Consider the following 26,239-nt stretch of genomic DNA (forward strand, 5'->3'; position numbering starts at 1 on the left):
TTACTGTCGCGATACTGACTCGATAAAGTCGACTTTATCGGTGTACCTACTTAGTATCGCCCGCCGACGCGCTCCCCGTTCTTCCTTTACACGATGTAGAGAAACGATGGTGAATCGATACTATGCGATTTTGTCACTACTGAATCCCTAATGTCGCGCGATGCTAATGCGACTAACGGCCCAAAGACGCAACGCAGACGCGCGTTAATCAAATGTGCTACTGCAAAAAGGAATCACTGAAAACCGTGGGTGACCTACTTTAGCATTTTGATAAGGTTGCAAGGTGCAAGTACTTCTATTACCTATTCATTTGCAGTTTTATCGTAAACGTAGAGATTAGAGAAGCGATTCGTTTTGCACTTTGCAGTTAGCTAGTTAGTGATAACGCGGACTCCGAACAAATCACACGCTAAAACTATTTTACGATTAACCTTTGCTTGATTAGATATTTTCAAAATAAATAAACATAGCGGCTTCTCAAAGAAATTTCATGTGTTAAAGATCAAATGAATTGATCTGAAGCTGAAGTGAAATGTGTTCTGATAACTTTTAAAAGTAAACGTTTTAAAAGTTTAGTTTAACTTTCAAAAAGGCCCAAAATCGTCAATCAAGAGCCGTAAAGGCAGTTTAAAAAATTACGCTGAAGCGTTTAAAAAGATTTCCTTGCTGTAAAAATCAAGTTCCGTGTGCTAAATACTAAGTGCTGCTGTGTGAAAAATGAATTGGGGAACAGTGAATTTGTTTTTGTCATGAAAAGTATGCAGGCTTATGCAGGAGTAATTCATAAGTGAATCATGAAAATTTCGAAGAAAATTCTATTAAGATTACTTTACATAAGCCATGTGACCTTTTTTTACAGATTAGACTAGATAGATATATTATTATCTGCCGTGGTCCGTTCCTATACGTACCTAGACAGTATTGATGGCATATTTTTTCTGGGAATTTAGACCTCAAAGAGGTTAAAATAGAAGCCATGAGTGTGCCTATGGTAAATAAATGCTGTTTTCGAGCCAGTCTGCACACTGGGACCTTAATCATTGCTTATATTTATACGGTGAGTATAACTTTTTTAATCATAATCAGGCATTTAGATGTAGGTACCTAGTAAAGATGGCTAACATTGTCGGCTCTGCCACCTATGACATGAAGAGTTAGGAGCTATTTCCTATCTTTTACAACTCGAATTTAAAATATGTTTGATCCTGTGTTATTGTTCGTTTTATCGAAAGATGATATTGCTGATAATAGGCTGATAAGGCTGTTTTTTTAGGGATCCGTAGTATATAACGTGATAATTTCTTCACGTCATTTGAAAGATAAGTTTTCTTGCCATCTATTAAAGGTAGAGTTCGCTGACTTTTAAAACGGCCGATTTTTATCGAATAACCGGCCGATTAAATGTGTTTTAGTGCTCACCAAAATCTAACCTACACCCCTTAAACGGCCGTTTTACCAAAAACTTTTTGGCTCGACCGGCTCTCAGTGAGGCAGTCAGATATAGTGACAGTTTAGTAGGTAAAGTAATTTGATACGTGAGTTAGTGACGTCATCGTGTCACAGCCTTGAATAGAAGCCACTGTTTGTTTATCTGGCGATAACGACGCGCGCGCACGGCGCACGCTGCCGTATTGTAATTTGTACCTAGGTAAGTACACAATAGTGATGTTTACCTTCCTAACTAAATAAACATAGACGAAAAAAATCGACTCGACTCTGAACGATAATAATATTTTAAAGAAAGAAAAAAGAAAAAACGAAATTCATGTCGACCGAATCTAAATAATAATCTGCTGTATCTAACAAATCTGGTCTCCATGATTGTCATAATGGCTAAAATTTCCGTTAGGTAAGTAGACCTACATGGTGCCTTTTTCGCTTCAGGAGTTATGACTAGACTGTATCACTAGTAGTAGTATGACATCACTAGTAGGTAGATACGACAAATAGGTACCTGCCTACAATTCAAGATTAGATAGCTATCTACCTAGGTACCTATAGGTACAAACAATATTTCAAGATCACATTGAAGTTAAATTGCTTTAAAGATGTTTCTAAAAATAATATTATGTTTGTCCGATACCTATCTACCTAGACAAAAATGTTCCATATGAAATTCAAGGCACGCTCTACAATGACGCTAATAAATCTATTCTAGTATGATTCTAGTGCAGAACAAGATTAAAATAGCCAACACATGATAGCGTCAGTTTAATGTAGGAAACTATTTATAAGTTTTTTTTATGTGTTTGACTTTGAAGATTCAGAAGACTTCGGCTCGGCCTTGATGCATGTGCGAATATTCAATATACTTATATTAAAGTAGGTAGGTAGGTACCTACAGTTGGTATAGGTTGACTATGAAAGAGTATTTGATAGGATAATCTCTACGTTTCGGAAAGAAAATCGAGTCACAATAGGGCGAAGCGAACGTAAGATTTTTTTATTCGCTGAAATTGCTGAGGTCGTGTCTGTGAACTCACTTGCGGGATTATTCGCTAACTTAGTGATATTAAGTGAACTTTGCCATCAAACTAATTGTGACATTGCATTGGTTGGTTCTACATTGCTGCTTTACTGAGCGATATAAAAATAATTTAACGTAGAGAACTTTCGATGGATTAAAAATAATTATGTCAAAAGAGCAGAAGGCGTGATGTCTTTCACTCAGTAAATCACTGAGTTAGCGAATCAGCCCATCTGGTGAAAAGTAATGATGCAGTAGGTAGTAGACCTTGTAATTCATCCAAGTGCAGTAGCTACAAACAGAGTCATCCGTAAAATATTGTTTTAATCTATTTTTTTTTAACTTTACATGTCTAGACAAGGGTCTTTTTGGGCAAGAACTCAACCTAGGTACTCTTTTTACAGTCTGCTATCTAATCCGTTGACTTATTGAGGTTTACATCTAAGCCATTCGATATCAACATTCGAGTCCTATAATATTACTAGCCGATGCCCGCGACTTCGCCCGCGTGGATTTAGGTTTTTCGAAATCCCGTGGGAACTCTTTGATTTTCCGGGATAAAAAGTAACCTATGTGCTAATTCAGGATATTATCTATCTCCATTCCAAATTTCAGCCAAATCCGTCCAGTAGTTTTTGCGTGAAGGAGTAACAAACATACACACACACACACACACACACACACACACACACATACAAACTTTCGCTTTTATAATATTATATAGTGTGATCTCAAACAGGCGAAATGATCAAAATTTTTATGGAATTCCAGGTGTGGTCTCTTCTGGAGCTGCTAGGCTACTCGCTGCTAGTGACGCTAGTACCAATCGGTCGCAATGGCACCATCTCCGGCCACAAATACGCTCTGTACATCACCGCGGCGGCTGTCAGCGGAGTCACCCTGCTGTGCTCCATCCTGCTCATCGTTGCGTCTCACAAGGTTACATGACATAAAGAGCTACTGAAAGCTAGGCTAGTGATACATATAGACTACTCACGCAAGTAATGCTAAGCCCAATCGTCGCAATGGCACCATCATATAGGTGTCCTTCTCATCGTGAGGGCTCACATACTTAGATCCTCGTCAAGGTCAGAATATTGTATCTTCTCTCACTTAGGGGAATTGAATATATGAATATGCTAAACTGCTAGATTTTCACTGCTAAACATAGGACCTCCACAGTAGATACATGGTTTTAAGTCGCTTCTGTCCACGACTCCCAGAAGATGGAATAAGACACTACAATCGATTCCTTTGGAAGAGGTAGCAAGAAACACAGATTGTAGCACGTGGGTATTAATCTTTTCAAGGTACAAATGTTACAATATGAGCAATAGTATCAATGTAACAAGTTATTACACTATCTTGTGGACAGTTATATACCCAGCCGACTGCTTCTATGCAAGTTTGTCTTCAGAAATTCATCAGTATTATAACTACTACTCGTAACCTCTAAAATTCCAATGTTCCAGAAGCTCGCATCTCTCACGCTGCCGTGGACGATAGTGACGGGCATCCTGACGGCGGTATTCTTCACCATGTGCCTGACCGGCATCAGCCTCATCCTGCAGGACTCGGGCGAGATGCTGGAGGTGGAAGCCATCGTCATCGTTGTGCATCTCACGAGGGCTTGTTAGTACTCACCTATTATGCTATTCAAGCGCTAACACGCATAGCTTGACACCTCCTGCTAGCTTCACACACAAGCTTCACGCTGACTGACTGATCTATCAACGCACAGCTCAAACTACTGGATCGGGCTGAAATTTATCATGCAGATAGCTATTATGACTTAGACATCCGCTAAGAAAGGATTTTTGAAAATGTAACCTCTAAGGGAGTAAAATAGGGGTTTCAAATTTGTGTAATCAACGCGAATGAACTCATTAAAAAATTAAGAGGCTGGGACGGATAGTAAAAAAAAAATTGCTTTACGAAAGTAGACTAAGGCTGAATCTATAGAGCGCACTTTGACTTTGCTCAGACTTAAGACACTGTTAAAACGAGACAGCGCACGGATAAAGTCTCATTTTAACTGAAACTTAAGTCTAAGTAAATTCAAAGTGGGCTCTATAGATTTCAACCTAAGGTACCTTATTTCATTTGGTGAACAATATTGGTCTGCTCCAGGTATATCGGTGTACTGCATAGTGGTGGTGCACAGCCGGCACAAGCAGATGATGTACGAGGACGACGAGCGCCGCTTCCAGCGCTCCGGCCGCGTGTACCAGCCCGTGCGGACCAAGGACCTGGCCTTATAGCATGCTTCATGGTGCACCTACTGTGACGAACTGAGGGCCGCTCCTTATAGCATACTACTTCATGGTGTATCTACTGTGGCGGACCAAAGACCTGGCCTTATTGCGCACTACTTCATGGTTCACCTACTGGCGGACCTAAATGGTAGCCACCAAGCTCATGACATTAATCCTTTGAAGGTTTGCTACGAAATGTTACTTTTACATCGCTCAGCAATGTAGAACGAACCAATGTCAAGTTAAATGAGTTTGGTGGCTGTCATTTAGTGACGAGTTGGCGAATGACCCGCAGGGCGCGCCAAACTTTTAAATTCGGTGTTTGCTTTTCGCGCCAATTGTGAAGTTAAAGTATACCTGATGTCCACCATAGTTGTAAATAATTGTAATAAAATGCGCGTGCCCTCTATTGTAATTTGTACCTTAGGTACCTACCTAGTTATAACTGTGTCGGAAACCATTCCACAAGTTACATTTTTCTGAACTTCAATAGGTACCTAGGTAGTAGGTAGTTCCCTAACTATCGGACGAACTCGACGAAAACTATTCAAGAACGCATAGCACGCAACCTACTCGTAACTAACGAACGGATAGACAAAAGTTAATTAAGATTTATTTAATAAGTTTGATTATGGCAGCACTCGAAGTGTTTCTTAGTAAAAATAAAGCAGTATTTATTTTTTATTTATATCGAATAGGAAAGTAGTGTAAGAAAATAAAGTATAAAACAATGTTTTATATTTTCATTTCACCCATTTCTCAATACTGAGCGAGACCTAAATGGTATACTTACCTACCAACTGCCTAGGCCCTAGACTATAGGCACGAAATCATAAAGAATAGGGACAAAAATCTTAATAGGAACTAGTTACAGTACCTAGCTAGATTAGGAACTACAGTAGTTACCTAGCTAGATTATTAACTAGCTGATGCCCGCGACTTCGTTCGCGTGGATGTGGGTTTTTTGAAATTCCCGTGGGAACTCTTTGATTTTCCGGGATAAAAAGTAGCCTATGTGCTAATCCAGGGTATAATCTATCTCCATTCTAAATTTCATCCCAATCCGTCCAGTAGTTTTTGCGTGAAGGAGTAACAAACATACACACACACACACACACACACACACACACACACATACCTACAAACTTTCTCCTTTATAATATTAGTGTGATGTAAGGTGTCCGTGTAGGTGTCTAGTAAAAATTGGCGGCAAATTAAAAAAAATAGATCGTGTAGGTATATACTTACCCGGTTCAGCAAACAGTAGTTAATAATATTATTATAATGCATAGTGTAATCATAATAAGAGAACGTGTTCCTAGTGATAACTTTATGGATAACTTGCTGTTTGGTATTTACGTAGTGTTGGCTCTAAATAAAATAATAGGTACCTATACATACGAGAGGAAAATGTGTGCTGTGAAAACCCGAACGCAACAGACAAACGTCATAGCAATCCTGCGAAGTCCAATACGTCAACGTCATTATATGTATTGCTTACCTTTTCGCTCGCATAGTTATTAGTAACTACTGCCTCTTTCTATTTTAATTTTTATTGACATTCGGTATTCGCTTCGGAAAGCGAAACTCCTATAATTCGCGTGTAGACTGTAGAGTGCAGTAACTAGATAGAGTAGAAAGTAAAAATTAAAAATATATTCTAGGTTTAGTTAATCGAAAGCGTGGGTGTGAGATTTTACTTTTACATTAAAAAATAAAGTGACCTGGTGTTGTTACAAGTTCCAGCATTATCTTTAACAATATCGGTGATAAGAAATCGGATTTTATCAAGGTAAACAATTTATAATAAGTACAGTAGGTAAATGTTTAAACCATGTGTTTTTTTGGCATATTAAAGACAGCCAGTTTTCGACTATTTCAAATGTTAATTTATTCGCTTTTAAAATAGATTATACTACTTACAACCTAGACTTATGTGCATTAGAATATGTACGAAAGTGGTACATATATGTCTGCTTGCTTGCCAACCTACTTAGTTCCTTGTTTACTTATTTAAACTAACAATCGTTAGCTACCTGCCTGTAACAAGACTTATTGAACTAACTACAACCTATGCTTTAGTTTATTTGAGATATTATTATTGCTAGCATTAAAGAGTTAAAGGGAACTCTTAAATAAGACCACTTGTCTATCTGTCTACTTAGGCCATCTAAGAAAACTCTTATTAGGAACTAGCAGCTTCGCACGGGTAGCTTAAGGGGAGTTTCTACTATACCTAACTTTCCAATGATGTTTTTCCAACTTAATTATTGCCATCATACCTTTGCTTAGATTTGTTGCTGGAGAATGGCATACTAAGGCTGAGATCTATAGCGTGCACTTTGATTTTGCTCAGATTTAAGATACATTTAAAATGAGACAGTGTTATATCTCTGGCATAAACCTATCTCGTTTTAAATGAAACTTAACAGGGCTCTCTCCGTCACTCACTTGATACAATCGTAGTTCCAATTTCATTTGAATATTAAGCAACCAAAGTCCATGAAATTTTGCAGACATATTCTAAAAACTAATATCTGTGCCTGTGGCATTTTAGATTTTTGTAAAAATATGTAGTTTTAAAATTACAGGGGCTCAGAGATTCGTATGTAAATTTTTAAAACCGCGTAACTTTGAAATTGAAACTTCTGAAAATTGTAAATCTGGAAAACCACAAACATAGATATTAGTTTCTAGAACATGTCTGCAAAATTTCATGGACTTTGGTTGCTTAATATTCAAATGAAATTGGAACTATGATTGTATGAAACGTGTGACGGAGAGAGCCCTCTTAAGTCTGAGCAAAGTCAACGTACACTATAGATTTCAGCCTAAGAGTACATAACATACGTACCTAAGCCCTAGTAAATTAATTTAGTTAAGAGACTAGTTGATCTGCCTGGCTTTGCTAGGTCAAAGGAGATCATTATTTTTGGGCCTTTTCTGAAAGTGCCGGCCAACGAAAAAAAATGGTACGGATCGTTAGAACTAGCCATTTGGAGTAATAGTTAATATGGCAGAAAAGTTGTAGGATTGCTCTGAACCAAGTTATACAAGGTCGAAGATTCATCATTTTCATACATTTTATTGATTTCTAAAAGTGCTGGGAAACATAAAATAATGTTAGATATTGCTAGAACTAATGATTTGAAGCAATTGTCATTATGACCCGAAGGCTGTGGGGCCATTATATGTCGTGTTATACAAGTTATACAAAAAATGAATATACTTTGTATAATTAATTGTAACCGATCTTATGATTTTGTTACTGTTCTGATTGTTTTATACGAATTTGAATACACGTACAATTATTTTGACTCCCACGAAGTGCTGGATCAGCTGCAATGTGGACTAAATTCGTTTATACATACCTGGATTGTATGCGGCCTTGTAATACTAGGTGATCTCATCCAGCCATCTCCCAAACTTCTGCCACCTCCGGCGAGCTCTGTGATGAATGCACCATTTGGTTTTAAGTACTGTTCACCATAGTAACTACGAGCTTGCTTCAGTCGATAGCTGCCCAAAGCAACCTGCGTCGATTCTTCTGTGAATCTAGGAAAGTCATTTAACGGAGGATGTCGACTTCCATAGCCTGGAAATGAGCTCTTCTTCTATTATAATTATTGTGTGTGATAACAAGTTCTGCTAAACTGTTTTGCGCATTGACCAGTTCATGGATTTTGTCAAGGAAATCACGTCTGTAGTACACGTTATTGTCTATCAGAACATGATGGCTGTTTAGCGATGTTACCGCGATCCTGAAATAATCGATCACGTTACTTAATGCCCGGTCACTCTGACCAATCCTGAGCAAACGAAAATCTCTTTTAAAGCAATTGTTCATCACTTCCACCATCCAGCGGCAAATGGTAACAAGCTTAGATTTATTGGTTTGGTCAGTAATTAGCTGGGTTTCATTTAAATGTTTTGTTTCTAGCATTTGTGTCACATAACCGCATGCCTCAAGAAAGAAAGGCTATCTATAAAGGGCATGTACAGACAGATACAGGCATGTACAATGTATGTATATCTTCAGAAAAGCACTAATTACTTTTTTTCAGTGAAAATCATACCCTAACCACAAGTTCCGAAACCACTAAAAGCCTTTATATTTGTTGCGATGGAACAATAATCTACACGCTGCAGCAACTTCCAATGCCCAGATTTTAAATTCATTCATCTTCATAAATGATAACTAAATGATATAGAAGATTTTTACTGGATTTTTATCTTAGTCCATGGTTTTAGAGATACCATAAACAATCTTGAGGTAATCTTTCTTTCTTGAGGAGTGCGATTATGTGGCACAAATGCCAGTAACAAAACATCAGTAAATACCCAGCTAACTACTGACCAAGCCAATAAATCTAGACTTTTTACCATTTGCTGCTGGATAATGTAAATGATTAACGACCGTTTTGGAAGAGATTTTTATTTACTCAGGGTTATTCAGGATTTGTAACCGGACATTAAGTAACATGATCGATTATTTCAGGATTTTGTCAGCATTGCTGAACGGCTATCATGTTCTGATAGACAACAACGTGCATGCACGTGATTTTCTTGACGTAATCCATGAACGGTCAATGAGCAAAACAGTTCAGCAGAACTTGTTATCACAAACAATATGTAATTATAATAGAAGGAGAGCTTTTTTCCAGGCTATGGAAGCCAGCATCCTCCGTTCAATGACTTTCCTGGATTCACAGAAGAATCGACGCAGGTTGCTTTGGGCAGCTATCGACTGAAGCAAGTCCGTAGTTACTATGGTGAACAGTACTTATAACCAAATGGTGCATTCATCACAGAGCTCGCCGGAGATATCCCAGTGGTAGAAGTTTGGGAGATGGCTGGATGAGATCACCTAGTATTACAAAGCCGCATACAATCCAGGTATGTATAAACGAATTTAGTCCACATTGCAGCTGATCCAGCACTTCGTGGGAGTCAAAATAATTGTACGCGTATTCAAATTCGTATAAAACAATCAGAACAGTAACAAAATCATAAAATCGGTTGCAATTAATTATACAAAGTATATTCATTTTTTGTATAACTTGTATAACACGACATATAATGGCCCCACAGCCTTCGGTTCATAATGACAATTGCTTCAAATCATTAGTTCTAGCAATATCTAACATTATTTTATGTTTCCCAGCACTTTTAGAAATCAATAAAATGTATGAAAATGACGAATCTTCGACCTTGTATAACTTGGTTCAGAGCAATCCTACAACTTTTCTGCCATATTAACTATTACTCCAAATGGCTAGTTCTAACGATCCGTACCATTTTTTTTCGTTGGCCGGCACTTTCAGAAAAGGCCCAAAAATGTATGAAGCCAGAATGATCTCCTTTAACTTTGGTCATAAAGTGAAAATATAAATCCTCTTTATCCATATCCTGTGAGATTTTCTAAAAATCCAGCTCCTTGTCTACAATATAAAAGGAACTTCTGTGACGCTTTCTAGGTCCAAGAGATGGACGTTGATGACTCAGACAGTTAGTGAGTCAGGATTTTTTCTTAATTTATTATACTGAATATTGGTTTGTCGTTGGTTTGTGACATCCAAATAGACACAAATCTATTGTTTACTTTAATTAAGAAAGTGCTTAGATTGAAAATACATTTAATTAAGTAGTTATATAATATGATAAAAGATGTAAGTTTGTATGTATTTGATGACATAATTTAAGAACCTTATTCAGTTAATATTTTGTTTCGTTCAAGGCGTTCAAGATTTATTTTCAATCAAATATTTATGTGTTAGTTGTTACTTGTTACTTAATAAATCAACCTTAAAGTTTAAAAAATGGAGTGTAGAAATAGAAAGATATTTATTTAAATAAACTTATTAGTGCTTTTCCTGCCGATTCCTAAGACTCTACCACTAAATCGGAATGCTCGTCCTACCAAGAAGAAACAGCAAGAAACTAGGCAGTTGCTGTTTTCAAATATGTATTCCTTTTACAAAACATATTATATTATGCTTTTATTGACTTTAACACGTAATAAGGGCTTCAACTGCATTGGTCTTTTTGCATGATTTTAAAACTAGTTCATTACAAGTCATAAAAATAATTGCACTAGTCCTTACTAAAAAAAGATTTAAAAAATGATGCTTGAAACATCCTGTACATGTGTAGCCATCCATCCAGAGCAACAATTAACAATTAATAAAGAGGAGCAGTGGCCTTGACTGGCAAGTTTTTAAAGGAACAGTGAATAAATATGTGGTACAAGTTATAAGATTCACGACATTAACGCTTATTTTTTTTTAAATTTAATGTATTCATTTTATAGAAACATACAGTACAATACATCATCATACTTTAAGTACTTCATCGTCATCATCATCAACGCATCACCGTTAATTTTTTTTGCTGTAAATTGATATTACCAGATCTACACGCACAAAAAGTTTTGCATCATTATTTCTCATACGCATGGCTGAGGTTAGCAATACTCTTCCGCGATCTATGTTTTAATTACAATCCGGGTATCTTTAAAACAGGAGTGAATAGGCATCTTCTAGGTAAACGCGTCCCACCTTAGGCCACATCGTTACTTTCCATCAGGTATGATTATGTTCAAGCTTCCCTATAGACCCTATAATGAATAAAAAAACCTAAAACTTTCGATTCTTCTGAACTTAGACCTTGGGTAGAACTTTTTGCTTTGTAGGTTTACTTTATTTCTTTGAGCTAAAGTAAATAATTTTCTAGACAATATTCAGCAAGATCAAATTGTGGTGTATCAGTCCTAGTTATCACTTTAAATACTGTCTCAAATATCTACACCCGCTATAAGTTTGAAACTTAAGACTCCAGGTATTTATAACAGTGCCAGTCTGTGGTCGGCAAAAAGTTGCGCTTTTGATTCTTTTGTCCTGCAATCAAGAAACTTGTCCTGGCTCCAACACGTTCCATATTTAAACACAACGTGTGAACCAGAGTACTTAATATATCAGTGCAATGCAAACGGACACTATTGAGTTGGTTAACAAAGTTTATTCATTTAGTGTTAAAAAAATATAGGTATAAAGTATTCCATTTCACTCTCCAGGTACCTATTCAAAATCAATTCAATCTGTTGCTCTGTTGCTGCATGATAGAAGATAAACCAGCAAACAAACACATTTTCGCATTTATATAATAATATATGGGTAGTGATATGTTTGATATAATATTATGTAGGTTGTGATTTTGGTGTGTATAAAACTTTGATAAGTTTTTTTTGCCTTTTCAGAGAGCGGGCAAGAGTTACAAGTGCCAGTAAAATGGGAGTGCCACACATCACTTCTTTCTGCTGGTGCTTCGGCCTCGAAGCCGGAACCAAGATCATTGGGTTTGCTCATTTGGTAAGATATTTACTTCCTCAGCATCGCATTCCTCTTGCTGAGAGTCTTGACCACTTTCAATTTATCACATAATATAGGGGTTTTCTCTAGCGATGGGTGATTCATTCGAATAACAATCGAATTACTCGATTGTTGTTATTATTCAATAACAATCGAATAACAATTAAACAATCGAATAACAACAGAACAATCGGAAAACAATCTATCGTTTTCGACTGGTCAATATACGTACATATTATAGTCTCACATATAGGAAAAAAGGTTTTCCTCCCAGGAGAAAGGGTATGGGTATTGTAAATTTGTTTATGAAAAGCTTATTTCTATAAGTAAAAAACTAATTAGGAACCATCTCCTTTCCAGCTAGTGTCTCTAATCATGATGATAGTATGCTCGGTGTTCGCGGAGGGCGCGCGCGGCTACGCCGGCACGGTGGAGGACGGCGAGGACCACCTGTACAGCACGTGGTACACCATCACCGTGGTGGTGGCCATCATCTCCGTGGTGCATGTGCTGCTGGCCGCCACGCTGCTCTTCGCTACCTACAAGGTGAGTTAGTGTCTCTAATCATGATGATAGTATGCTCGGTGTTCGCGGAGGGCGCGCGCGGCTACGCCGGCACGGTGGAGGACGGCGAGGACCACCTGTACAGCACGTGGTACACCATCACCGTGGTGGTGGCCATCATCTCCGTGGTGCATGTGCTGCTGGCCGCCACGCTGCTCTTCGCTACCTACAAGGTGAGTTAGTGTCTCTAATCATGATGATAGTATGCTCGGTGTTCGCGGAGGGCGCGCGCGGCTACGCCGGCACGGTGGAGGACGGCGAGGACCACCTGTACAGCACGTGGTACACCATCACCGTGGTGGTGGCCATCATCTCCGTGGTGCATGTGCTGCTGGCCGCCACGCTGCTCTTCGCTACCTACAAGGTGAGTTAGTGTCTCTAATCATGATGATAGTATGCTCGGTGTTCGCGGAGGGCGCGCGCGGCTACGCCGGCACGGTGGAGGACGGCGAGGACCACCTGTACAGCACGTGGTACACCATCACCGTGGTGGTGGCCATCATCTCCGTGGTGCATGTGCTGCTGGCCGCCACGCTGCTCTTCGCTACCTACAAGGTGAGTTAGTGTCTCTAATCATGATGATAGTATGCTCGGTGTTCGCGGAGGGCGCGCGCGGCTACGCCGGCACGGTGGAGGACGGCGAGGACCACCTGTACAGCACGTGGTACACCATCACCGTGGTGGTGGCCATCATCTCCGTGGTGCATGTGCTGCTGGCCGCCACGCTGCTCTTCGCTACCTACAAGGTGAGTTAGTGTCTCTAATCATGATGATAGTATGCTCGGTGTTCGCGGAGGGCGCGCGCGGCTACGCCGGCACGGTGGAGGACGGCGAGGACCACCTGTACAGCACGTGGTACACCATCACCGTGGTGGTGGCCATCATCTCCGTGGTGCATGTGCTGCTGGCCGCCACGCTGCTCTTCGCTACCTACAAGGTGAGTTAGTGTCTCTAATCATGATGATAGTATGCTCGGTGTTCGCGGAGGGCGCGCGCGGCTACGCCGGCACGGTGGAGGACGGCGAGGACCACCTGTACAGCACGTGGTACACCATCACCGTGGTGGTGGCCATCATCTCCGTGGTGCATGTGCTGCTGGCCGCCACGCTGCTCTTCGCTACCTACAAGGTGAGTTAGTGTCTCTAATCATGATGATAGTATGCTCGGTGTTCGCGGAGGGCGCGCGCGGCTACGCCGGCACGGTGGAGGACGGCGAGGACCACCTGTACAGCACGTGGTACACCATCACCGTGGTGGTGGCCATCATCTCCGTGGTGCATGTGCTGCTGGCCGCCACGCTGCTCTTCGCTACCTACAAGGTGAGTTAGTGTCTCTAATCATGATGATAGTATGCTCGGTGTTCGCGGAGGGCGCGCGCGGCTACGCCGGCACGGTGGAGGACGGCGAGGACCACCTGTACAGCACGTGGTACACCATCACCGTGGTGGTGGCCATCATCTCCGTGGTGCATGTGCTGCTGGCCGCCACGCTGCTCTTCGCTACCTACAAGGTGAGTTAGTGTCTCTAATCATGATGATAGTATGCTCGGTGTTCGCGGAGGGCGCGCGCGGCTACGCCGGCACGGTGGAGGACGGCGAGGACCACCTGTACAGCACGTGGTACACCATCACCGTGGTGGTGGCCATCATCTCCGTGGTGCATGTGCTGCTGGCCGCCACGCTGCTCTTCGCTACCTACAAGGTGAGTTAGTGTCTCTAATCATGATGATAGTATGCTCGGTGTTCGCGGAGGGCGCGCGCGGCTACGCCGGCACGGTGGAGGACGGCGAGGACCACCTGTACAGCACGTGGTACACCATCACCGTGGTGGTGGCCATCATCTCCGTGGTGCATGTGCTGCTGGCCGCCACGCTGCTCTTCGCTACCTACAAGGTGAGTTAGTGTCTCTAATCATGATGATAGTATGCTCGGTGTTCGCGGAGGGCGCGCGCGGCTACGCCGGCACGGTGGAGGACGGCGAGGACCACCTGTACAGCACGTGGTACACCATCACCGTGGTGGTGGCCATCATCTCCGTGGTGCATGTGCTGCTGGCCGCCACGCTGCTCTTCGCTACCTACAAGGTGAGTTAGTGTCTCTAATCATGATGATAGTATGCTCGGTGTTCGCGGAGGGCGCGCGCGGCTACGCCGGCACGGTGGAGGACGGCGAGGACCACCTGTACAGCACGTGGTACACCATCACCGTGGTGGTGGCCATCATCTCCGTGGTGCATGTGCTGCTGGCCGCCACGCTGCTCTTCGCTACCTACAAGGTGAGTTAGTGTCTCTAATCATGATGATAGTATGCTCGGTGTTCGCGGAGGGCGCGCGCGGCTACGCCGGCACGGTGGAGGACGGCGAGGACCACCTGTACAGCACGTGGTACACCATCACCGTGGTGGTGGCCATCATCTCCGTGGTGCATGTGCTGCTGGCCGCCACGCTGCTCTTCGCTACCTACAAGGTGAGTTAGTGTCTCTAATCATGATGATAGTATGCTCGGTGTTCGCGGAGGGCGCGCGCGGCTACGCCGGCACGGTGGAGGACGGCGAGGACCACCTGTACAGCACGTGGTACACCATCACCGTGGTGGTGGCCATCATCTCCGTGGTGCATGTGCTGCTGGCCGCCACGCTGCTCTTCGCTACCTACAAGGTGAGTTAGTGTCTCTAATCATGATGATAGTATGCTCGGTGTTCGCGGAGGGCGCGCGCGGCTACGCCGGCACGGTGGAGGACGGCGAGGACCACCTGTACAGCACGTGGTACACCATCACCGTGGTGGTGGCCATCATCTCCGTGGTGCATGTGCTGCTGGCCGCCACGCTGCTCTTCGCTACCTACAAGGTGAGTTAGTGTCTCTAATCATGATGATAGTATGCTCGGTGTTCGCGGAGGGCGCGCGCGGCTACGCCGGCACGGTGGAGGACGGCGAGGACCACCTGTACAGCACGTGGTACACCATCACCGTGGTGGTGGCCATCATCTCCGTGGTGCATGTGCTGCTGGCCGCCACGCTGCTCTTCGCTACCTACAAGGTGAGTTAGTGTCTCTAATCATGATGATAGTATGCTCGGTGTTCGCGGAGGGCGCGCGCGGCTACGCCGGCACGGTGGAGGACGGCGAGGACCACCTGTACAGCACGTGGTACACCATCACCGTGGTGGTGGCCATCATCTCCGTGGTGCATGTGCTGCTGGCCGCCACGCTGCTCTTCGCTACCTACAAGGTGAGTTAGTGTCTCTAATCATGATGATAGTATGCTCGGTGTTCGCGGAGGGCGCGCGCGGCTACGCCGGCACGGTGGAGGACGGCGAGGACCACCTGTACAGCACGTGGTACACCATCACCGTGGTGGTGGCCATCATCTCCGTGGTGCATGTGCTGCTGGCCGCCACGCTGCTCTTCGCTACCTACAAGGTGAGTTAGTGTCTCTAATCATGATGATAGTATGCTCGGTGTTCGCGGAGGGCGCGCGCGGCTACGCCGGCACGGTGGAGGACGGCGAGGACCACCTGTACAGCACGTGGTACACCATCACCGTGGTGGTGGCCATCATCTCCGTGGTGCATGTGCTGCTGGCCGCCACGCTGCTCTTCGCTACCTACAAGGTGAGTTAGTGTCTCTAATCATGATGATAGTATACTCGGTGTTCGCGGAGGGCGCGCGCGGCTACGCCGGCACGGTGGAGGACGGCGAGGACCACCTGTACAGCACGTGGTACACCATCACCGTGGTGGTGGCCATCATCTCCGTGGTGCATGTGCTGCTGGCCGCCACGCTGCTCTTCGCTACCTACAAGGTGAGTTAGTGTCTCTAATCATGATGATAGTATGCTCGGTGTTCGCGGAGGGCGCGCGCGGCTACGCCGGCACGGTGGAGGACGGCGAGGACCACCTGTACAGCACGTGGTACACCATCACCGTGGTGGTGGCCATCATCTCCGTGGTGCATGTGCTGCTGGCCGCCACGCTGCTCTTCGCTACCTACAAGGTGAGTTAGTGTCTCTAATCATGATGATAGTATGCTCGGTGTTCGCGGAGGGCGCGCGCGGCTACGCCGGCACGGTGGAGGACGGCGAGGACCACCTGTACAGCACGTGGTACACCATCACCGTGGTGGTGGCCATCATCTCCGTGGTGCATGTGCTGCTGGCCGCCACGCTGCTCTTCGCTACCTACAAGGTGAGTTAGTGTCTCTAATCATGATGATAGTATGCTCGGTGTTCGCGGAGGGCGCGCGCGGCTACGCCGGCACGGTGGAGGACGGCGAGGACCACCTGTACAGCACGTGGTACACCATCACCGTGGTGGTGGCCATCATCTCCGTGGTGCATGTGCTGCTGGCCGCCACGCTGCTCTTCGCTACCTACAAGGTGAGTTAGTGTCTCTAATCATGATGATAGTATGCTCGGTGTTCGCGGAGGGCGCGCGCGGCTACGCCGGCACGGTGGAGGACGGCGAGGACCACCTGTACAGCACGTGGTACACCATCACCGTGGTGGTGGCCATCATCTCCGTGGTGCATGTGCTGCTGGCCGCCACGCTGCTCTTCGCTACCTACAAGGTGAGTTAGTGTCTCTAATCATGATGATAGTATGCTCGGTGTTCGCGGAGGGCGCGCGCGGCTACGCCGGCACGGTGGAGGACGGCGAGGACCACCTGTACAGCACGTGGTACACCATCACCGTGGTGGTGGCCATCATCTCCGTGGTGCATGTGCTGCTGGCCGCCACGCTGCTCTTCGCTACCTACAAGGTGAGATAGTGCCTCTTGATCTCATTTGTTTATTGTTTCCTCGCAAATGTTTGACGACCTCTCTGGTACAACGGTCCCGGGTTCGATTTCCGGCAGGGGGTTGGAAATTTATAATTTCTAAATTTCTGGTTTGGTCTGGTAGTAGGCTCCGGCCGTGGCTAGTTACCACCCTACCGGCAAAGCCATGTCGCCAAGCGATTTAGCGTTCCGATACGATGCCATGTTGAAACCAAAGGGGTATGGGTTTAACAAAACCCCTTCAATTACTACTCGTAATATAATTACGCATAAACTATATCTTGATATCATTTTTTTTCTAGGAACAAAGATAGAACTTTGTAAACATTAAAAGAATTTGTATATAATGAACATTATATATAGATGTAGGAAATGGAATGTGCAATGATTCGAGATGAGCAAGACAGGCAGATTGTTCATTCAGAGTGCATGCATGGTTCAAGTCCCCATACTCCCCACATTCTATTAATTTACACTTGTGTTTTCCCCAGAGGAGCGCGGCCGGGCTGCGCACGTGGGTGTGGGTGATGATCGTGCTGTACGCGGCCTCGCTGCTGTACGTGCTCGTCTCCATGACCTTCGGCTTCACGGCCACCGGCTCCGACATATTCCTGGCCTTCCTGCAGGGGATCGTGTTCTTCGGTGAGTTATCTGTTAATCTGGACTTTAAAAAAAATAGGGAGCAAACGAGCAGGCGAATCACCTGATGTGATTACCGCCGCCCATGAACAATTGCAGTACCAGAGGAACCACCAATGTGCGCCCGGCCTTTCAGGAATTTGTTGGTCCGCCCCTTGAATAAATCCATACTGTACTTGCTGGACTATGGCCAAACCCTTCTCATTCTGAGAGGACACCCGTGCTCAGTAGTGAGCTGAGTCGGTGATGGGCGGTTGATGATGATGGGAGCCATACGTTTTGAGTTAAACTAGACTTTTCCACGTTGATAGTAATTGAGAGTTGAAACACTTTAGCGTTAAAGTAAAATGGCCCCTAACTGCCTTGTTTTAAAGCTCAAGTTTGTACATATATTTACAGCCGGCGCTCCAAGCGGAAACGTTGCAAAATTAAAATCAATGATACTGAATTTTTTACTTTAAATCATGAATCTTTAGATCCATTTTACTTTGACGTTATTTTGTTTCGACTCTCGATAACTATTAAATTTGGTGAGAAGTAAAATGTTATACTGAGGGTACAGATGTATAAGGCAACGTTCCCCATATTGCAGGTATCCTCGCGTACTGCATCCTTTGCGTGAACAGCTACTACATGCTGCTGAAGAGCTCCGAGGACATGGAAGCAGCCAACAAGACCGACTACTAATTTGAAGGCACTACGATATAGCGACGGGCGATTCATTCGAATAACAATCGAACTATTCGATTGTTGTTAATGAATGAATATACTTTTATTGTACACCACAATAACAATCAATTCAATTGTAATTCAATAACAATCGAAAAACAATTGACTGTTTTCATATTCGATTGTTATATAGCAAGCGAGTTTGGGACGAATGAATAGAAAATCGAATAAAATTGCGCAATTGATTAAGATTTTTGATTTATTCGTACCACACCGTGCGCTTCGCATTCTAGACTTAACAATCGTGTTTTGTGAAGACGAACAAATCTGCAATCGATTGTTTAATTGTTCGATTGTTTCATTTATTCGATTGTTTCTTTGTTCCAACAATCGCCCATCGCTACAGTACAAAAGGGAGTAGGGAGTCTTTGATAAATAAAATCAGCTTTATGTCCTTTGACATAACGTTGAAATCTGTATACTGAAAACCACAAGGCGCATGCGCAAAAGAGGAAATTATTTTAAAAGACAGGATTTATCTTTTCTCTGACTGGTTAGTTAAGGAACTCATTTATTTCCCAAGAACAATCTTAAGCTGGAGATTGACTTGTATAGTGTGTTTGTAATGTATCATCATAGCATATTGCATGCTAATAGGCAGAATTTGGCTTTATCCTTTTTGTTTTGGTAATATCTCTACTGTTTACCCATATTCGCAATATAGAAATTATAAAAACTCGATACATTACACCAAAATGTTACAAGTCAATCTCAAGTTTTATAAGAAATCTAGTGATACATGTATAAGTTAAATCGGTCAAGTGCGAGTCGGACTCGCACACAAATGGTTCCGTGCCATCGTACAAGAAATAACATTACAATAATTTGAAATGCGGCTATTTTGAAATGTCTATTACAACACAATATTATGTTGTTATAGCGGCAATAGAAATCCGTTTTACAAATGGTAAAACAGATTGAGTTTTACTTAATTTTTTGATTTCTTTTTGATAATATTGTGTATTAGGTTGGATATTTTATACGAATATTTAATTAAGTTATAGTCATAAAACATCTCTCAATACTAAAGAGCTTAAATAATAAGTGGTTGCTTTTGACAATTTGCTGTAAATGGCAAAGGGGCAAAATCATAAGATGTTATTCAGTAGGTACATACTTTAATCTGTTTTAAATTCATCTTTCTATTCAGAAAAGACGTTATTCATAATTTGACCATAAGTATGTTTTTATATGCCATTAAAACAACCATAGTTTACTATTAGAACATAAAACAGTATTATCGAAATAATATACAATTAGGGCACTATCTCACTAAGACGCCAGGAGTGGCGCAATCAACAAAATGTATTAACTATGGAGGGTACTTCACCTGGTGTCCGCTTGGTTGTGCAACCAATTTGGTGGTGACGACCGGGGTTGGGTGGCGCAACCACTAATATGAATAGAGCTATTTGGTGTCTCATTCACTCAACTACCTGACGCCCCTCCCGCACATTGCTCGAGCTTGACGATGTCATTCAAGTGCACACTGTTGATGTCAGGTGATTGATTATTATTATCTTTTACTCATTTTTGTATTTGCACCAGTAAGTTGTACAGTAATGAGAAAAACAAAAAAAAAATATTCTTATTGAAGTATGACTGATTGTCTTTGGTTGGAAAGTAGGATAACATGTTCTTTGGTAATGTCATTGCCAAATGTCCTTCGACGTCCATTTTGAAACTGACGACCGTGGTGTCTGCTCTGGTGTTTCTAGTTTGGTAGCTCAAGACAGCCGGTGGCGCGACCAGTGGCGCCGCAATAGTGTCGTAGTGAGATATTGGCCTTATTCAGCCATTACTGCCACATATTTATTGATTACCTATCTATGTTAATAATAGAATCAATAAAAAATAAGTATATAGAAATTATAATTTATAAATATGGTAATTCATTTGACAGACTCTATCTATTATTGTTAATAATTTTGTTTAAAAAAATATGGAACACTAAAAATACTTGCAATTTCTAGTTTGGCCTTGGCAGGCTTTGTAACTTGGATTTTGACCCTTATTTTGTTGTTATATAATGATGCCTTAGGCAGCTGAATGAAAATAAAATGAAATAAATGATATTTATGAATTGAATAAAATATTTGATATTTTAAAGCCAAAATTTAAATAATGGTTATACATTAAGAAATTCAGCGTTCGATGTCTATTATATTTGTTGTTGTTTAATATTAAAATAGTATATTTAAGAATTTGGATTGAATTTTTTAAGCTCATGCTGAGTTTTTTCGCGGTATTTCGATAAGTGTAGTTCGCTTTATGTAATGTAATCGTATACTATATATTCATACGATTGTAGTTTATTTCTAGTTGATCGTCGCGGCTTCGCACGGGTGGTCTAACCTATACTATAGACTAAGATACGGTTTACACATATAAACATTCATTAAGAAATTTTCTAAATGTTGATAATTCTTAATAAGGATGGTGTTATGATCCGGGAAGAAAATAAGTTTTAAGTAAATACCTAAGTGATGAAGTGATTGCCATTTAGACCCAATTGAGGAATTAAGCTCAAAATAAAGGCATTAATTATAAAAATTTTCAATATTAAGAAATTATAATAAAATTAGAATTAATTAAATACAATAAAGCCAATTTGTAGAATGTTCTTATTGAATCAAGGTGCCTTTCGGGTGCAAGATGTATAATGGATAATAATTTACACTTAAATTTTAAAATGTACTGTATACCAACTAACATGAACGTTGGGTAATATGAAATTCCCAAAAAAATGCTGTTATATTTTTATATGTGCCTATTTGGTTAACCTAAATTAACAGGTCTATAGGTAGTTTCATCCTTTTCACAATATTCCTTGTGATTAGACACTAAATATTTCATATCGAACTTTAGAAAGAGATTTCTGCCTCGTAGAGCGTCGTCTCTATCACTCTTAACTATGTGACGTTTCGTCGGGTTTTGTCGGTCTGAACGACAGAGACAATTATGCTCTATGAAACCGTTATCTCTTTCTAAAGTTTGATGTGCAATATTTTCTGCCGGGTACTGTATTATGTAGTATCCCTTGATATATTTTATACGATATAATATTTTCCCTAATAAGTGTTAATAATATGGTTTGTTTTAAACAATATTAATATCTATTTTATTGACTACGGTAGGCATTAATTTACGGTAGGCTCTAATAATATGTTTTGCTATAAAATATTAATTATTTATTAATAGGATATATATAAATATTATGAAAAAGATAAAACTCCATTTAGTATGTAGCCAGTAAATTTGATTTAGACTTTAGAGAGTTGTGCAAAACGCCAAACTATGGATGAACAAATATGGATAATTTTAGTCAATATAAAAATATTTTTTCGAATATTTAAAAATATAAATTGCCAAAAATGTTTCCACGTTTCTATATAAGAATATTATTTTTATGTACGTACTTATCTGTATTAATTCATACATTCATTTTTAAGAAAATAATATATTTTTGATTTGTCTTGCGGACTTATTGCGTAAGTGGCTTAGTACCTAATAAGATAAAAAACTCCTATTATTATCTACTCGTATGAATAATTTTAAAATTTTTGGCAGTATGGAAAACCTTAAAGCTGAATGTACATTAAGAAATTCGTTTCACGACATTAATTTCACAATCAATTATTGCACGTGTAAACGTCTAATTTCGTAATGCCATGCATTGCGAGATAAGACGTTTATACGTGCAATCGATAGTGAAATAATGTCGTGAAGTGAAACTAATTTCGTAATGTGAATTTCGCTTAAACCAAAGTTTCTCGGAACATAAAAACACCACAAAAAAACAAATACACAAACCAAAAAAAAAGTATAAACAAAAAATTTATCAAATAAGAGTCGGACTCGCACAAAACGGGTTCCGTCTCATCGTACAAGATATGAAACTACAGACATGTACTTTTTTATTTTCATGGCGGCCATCTTGAAATTTGCCATGTTGATTTTAATTACCTATATTTTGAAGTGCACATTGAAACTATCAACTCTACCTATTACGTTTCATGACATACAGCGCGCTGACAGACAGACAGACGGACAGCGGAGGCTTAGTAATAGGGTTCCGTTGGCACCCTTCGGTTATGGAATCCTAAGTCACCGAATGCACTTAGTAGTCTATAAGTAGATACATACCAATAAAGCAAACGACTGTATACCACCTACAATGAAAACAGACTTTATATTTTCTTTGAGAAGTATTTTCTGCAGATTTTTATATATAATAATATGGAGATGTACTAGTTTTTAAGGCTATAGGTACTTAGTTGTAAGCTATACTATATATGTACAATGCATTTTGTTATACTATATACAATGCATTTTAATGTCTCGTGAAATTGCGCAAATGTTTATTTTGAAGCTAAATATATTATACATGTTCCCGTTTCAAAGGTTGTTTTGTTTTAGTAACCTTTTTTAGGGCCAAAATTAATGAATAACTCAGCATTGTTAGTTTCAAAAAAGACTACAATTTCTGACAAACGGAAAACGTGGAGCGAATGCAATACATAACTTGATAAGTAGGTACTTAAATAAAGAGTGTAATTAACAAAACTCACTACAGTTCATATTATTTTTAACCCCCGACCCAAAAAGAGGGGTGTTATAAGTTTGACGTGCGTATCTGTGTATCTGTCTGTGGCATCGTAGCTCCTAAAATAATGAACCGATTTTAATTTAGTTTTTTTTTTGTTTGAAAGGTTGCTTGATCGAGTGTTCTTAGCTATAATCCAATAAAATTGGTTCAGCCGTTTGAAAGTTATCAGCTCTTTTCTAGTTACTGTAACCTTCACTTGTCGGGAGTGTTATAAATTAATTTACACTTGTGCAATGAAATAACATTGTGACTTAGGTGTCAATCATGCATCAAATATAATATTAGGTTTCTATTGCGTGCGCCACGTTTTTCGTTTTAGATCATAGAAGTACTCTCATAGCTAACTGTAATGATTTTATACTTTTTAGTCCGTACTGAAAACGTGGTGTGTTAAACATTTTTTTTTTCTTAAAAATTATTTGATCACCTAGGTCCTAGAGAAACTCTTAGTATTAGCTCTCTCCATCGCCCGCTGAATGACTCTGAGCTTTCTTATTTTGCTCCCTTAGGGGTTGAATTTTGAAAAATACTTGGCGGATGTCTACGTTATAATAGCTACCTGCATGCCAAATAGCCCGATCGGTCCAGTAGTTTGAGCTGTGCGTTGATAGATAAGTCAGTCATTTTTTCCTTTTATATATTTAGATTTATTTATACTTTTTTTTTCTCTCTCGTCTGGCTTTACAATGATTAGCCAATGTCAAGTTTGTAGTTATTTGTAACAAGTTAGTTAAACTATACAAGTATGGACCCCGTCTGTGCCGGCGCTCGCCGACATACGCACGGCACCCCCTTAGAGCGCTTTCCAGTCAGTTTTAACAAAAAAAAACACTCCAAAAAGGCAGAGCACGACCGCCAGCTAACACCAACACAGACGAAGTCCTTATTTATACTTATACAGTTATCGAAAAGCAGCGATGTATATTGTCGAAAGGTAATAAAACACTGGCATAGTTTTACACAGTTGTTTATTCATCGAAATAATGTTAGGTATTCACGATGATTCACATAACTTAGTTCCGTTCCTTCTCAATTCAATAAATATATTACAATTCTATAGTTAATGTTACGTAAGTACAATTGAATATGGTATTGTATTGGTCTTATTACAGAGGCTAAGGAAAAATACTTTTGAAAATAGGTAATTACATCAGTAAGTCATTTAAGTACATAGTTAAATCAATTCAAATAAGGCTCATATTGCAAAAAGAGCAGCGTGTGAAGATAACTTAATGTCGTGATAATAACTTACGTGTCGCTTACGCGTTTTTGCGAAAAGAAAATTATTGTTTATTCTTAATCTCCGCTGAAGTAGAGTTTCTCTTAGGACTTATCTGGCCCAAGGACCAAAAATATAGTTTGTACATTTTTTGGATCCTTAGACCAGATAAATTAATAGGTATTTTAGTGATTAAAAAAAAAAGGTATTCACAAAAATTCTTCTATTTAAAACAAAGGCATTATTTTTGGAATGTCTAGTAAGAGATAGATAACTACAAATTACTTTTAAATAACAAATTTAGTACACAAGGCAAGACAATTAGTTTCGCTTGATATTTTCGTTGCTTTAATTCGTTAATTAAGGAACATTACAATATAAGTAGTACCAGTTTAAATTTTTAAATTAACATGAAACTTGTTATTAATTTAATTAAAATAATACAGATGTGTAAAAATAAATTCGTGCGACTTTGTTAGCGTTTTAATAACTAAAGTGTTTCTAGAATAATATACTTAAAATCCTTTGGATATAAAATCAATAGAAAAATTATATATTTTAAAAATAACTAAAAATATACAAATATAATACCTACTAAACTAAAATGTACAGTTGATAAATAAAAACTTTCAGCCTGCAATGTAAGTACAATTTACTGACTTAAATATCATAAGTAACGCTTACGGATTTATTAGGTACATTATACAATAATCATAATAATTAATTAATGTCGCTTTAGGCTCCCCGCAGACTACAGATTTTTGATCAGTCGATAGTAACCATCCAGCATAGAAATTTTGGGAAGCGATTGACCTCTTTGATTGATCGAATATAAATCGCAGAAACCTTATCGAAGAAACGGGTAAGCGACACCATTTGCGCGGTGCTTTAGACCTTCTGCTGAAGTTAGATTTTTTACTCATATGTATCATGATTTCACTGTATCGGAACTTACAATGTCAACAAGGTCTTATGTCGTACAGTGCGCCTTTTACACATTTCAGCGAGAAGCTAAGCTGGTTTACCTTTTAATTAGTTAAGGAAAAATAGATTAAATATAAAACTATTGACTGATCCAAAGCGTGTGGTCTGTTGGGTTTGATTTTTAGACGTTTAATTCAAACGATAAGACATCGGACGTTTGTCCAAAGATAAGACACAATATTTGTTTTTCATAGGCATCAAACATTTACAATAGATTTCAATTTAGTACCGATTTCATTAACTACTACGAATTAAAGTCTTCACTTATCTTACAATTTTACGCTAGAGGCGCGTTTTTTGTCGCACTGCCGGGACATTAGAACGTGAGCGACAGACAAGACAGTTTGCTTACTAGTTTCGAAATTCGAATCACGATTATGTCGCACTGATTATGCTTGGCTATTTACTGTTGGGCATGTAGCTATACCTACTTCAGTTTTTCTCAGTTTGCTTAAAAGATAAACAAATCACTGTACCGCCAAAAAGCCACTAACTCAAAAAAGAAAACTTTATTAAATAAATAGGTACAATTTGAAATACATAAAGAAAGGAAAATGGGTGACTTATTACTGGAAATTGAGTCAACATTTACCTGTCTGTCCATCAAGCATCTCTAATGTCGGTAGTGAGA

The 26,239-nt window shown here is 40.5% G+C and overlaps 2 protein-coding genes across 4 annotated transcripts; both read left to right on the forward strand.

Moving 5' to 3' along the window:
- Positions 1–327: 327 nt before the first annotated feature.
- LOC123873071 lies at positions 328–5,458 on the forward strand. The gene is made up of 5 exons (XM_045917758.1): positions 328–756; positions 860–1,057; positions 3,239–3,406; positions 3,940–4,099; positions 4,598–5,458. The coding sequence occupies exons 2-5, from the start codon at positions 977–979 to the stop codon at positions 4,726–4,728; spliced, it is 540 nt and encodes a 179-aa protein (XP_045773714.1). The 5' UTR covers positions 328–756; positions 860–976; the 3' UTR covers positions 4,729–5,458.
- Positions 5,459–6,357: 899 nt separating this feature from the next.
- On the forward strand, positions 6,358–20,584 carry LOC123873070. 3 transcript variants are annotated; one of them, XM_045917757.1, is made up of 5 exons: positions 6,358–6,514; positions 11,978–12,089; positions 12,450–12,635; positions 17,920–18,070; positions 18,660–20,584. In XM_045917757.1, exons 2-5 carry the CDS (start codon positions 12,009–12,011, stop codon positions 18,752–18,754), a joined length of 513 nt encoding a protein of 170 aa, XP_045773713.1. In that variant the 5' UTR covers positions 6,358–6,514; positions 11,978–12,008; the 3' UTR covers positions 18,755–20,584. The 3 variants fall into 3 exon arrangements, with proteins under 3 accessions (XP_045773713.1, XP_045773712.1, XP_045773711.1); XM_045917756.1 differs by lacking the exons at positions 6,358–6,514; positions 11,978–12,089; positions 12,450–12,635 and adding an exon at positions 16,283–16,837; XM_045917755.1 differs by lacking the exons at positions 6,358–6,514; positions 11,978–12,089; positions 12,450–12,635 and adding an exon at positions 16,852–17,410.
- Positions 20,585–26,239: the final 5,655 nt, after the last annotated feature.

The sequence above is a fragment of the Maniola jurtina genome, chromosome 16, assembly GCF_905333055.1.
Source record: "Maniola jurtina chromosome 16, ilManJurt1.1, whole genome shotgun sequence".
Lineage (NCBI taxonomy): Eukaryota > Metazoa > Arthropoda > Insecta > Lepidoptera > Nymphalidae > Maniola > Maniola jurtina.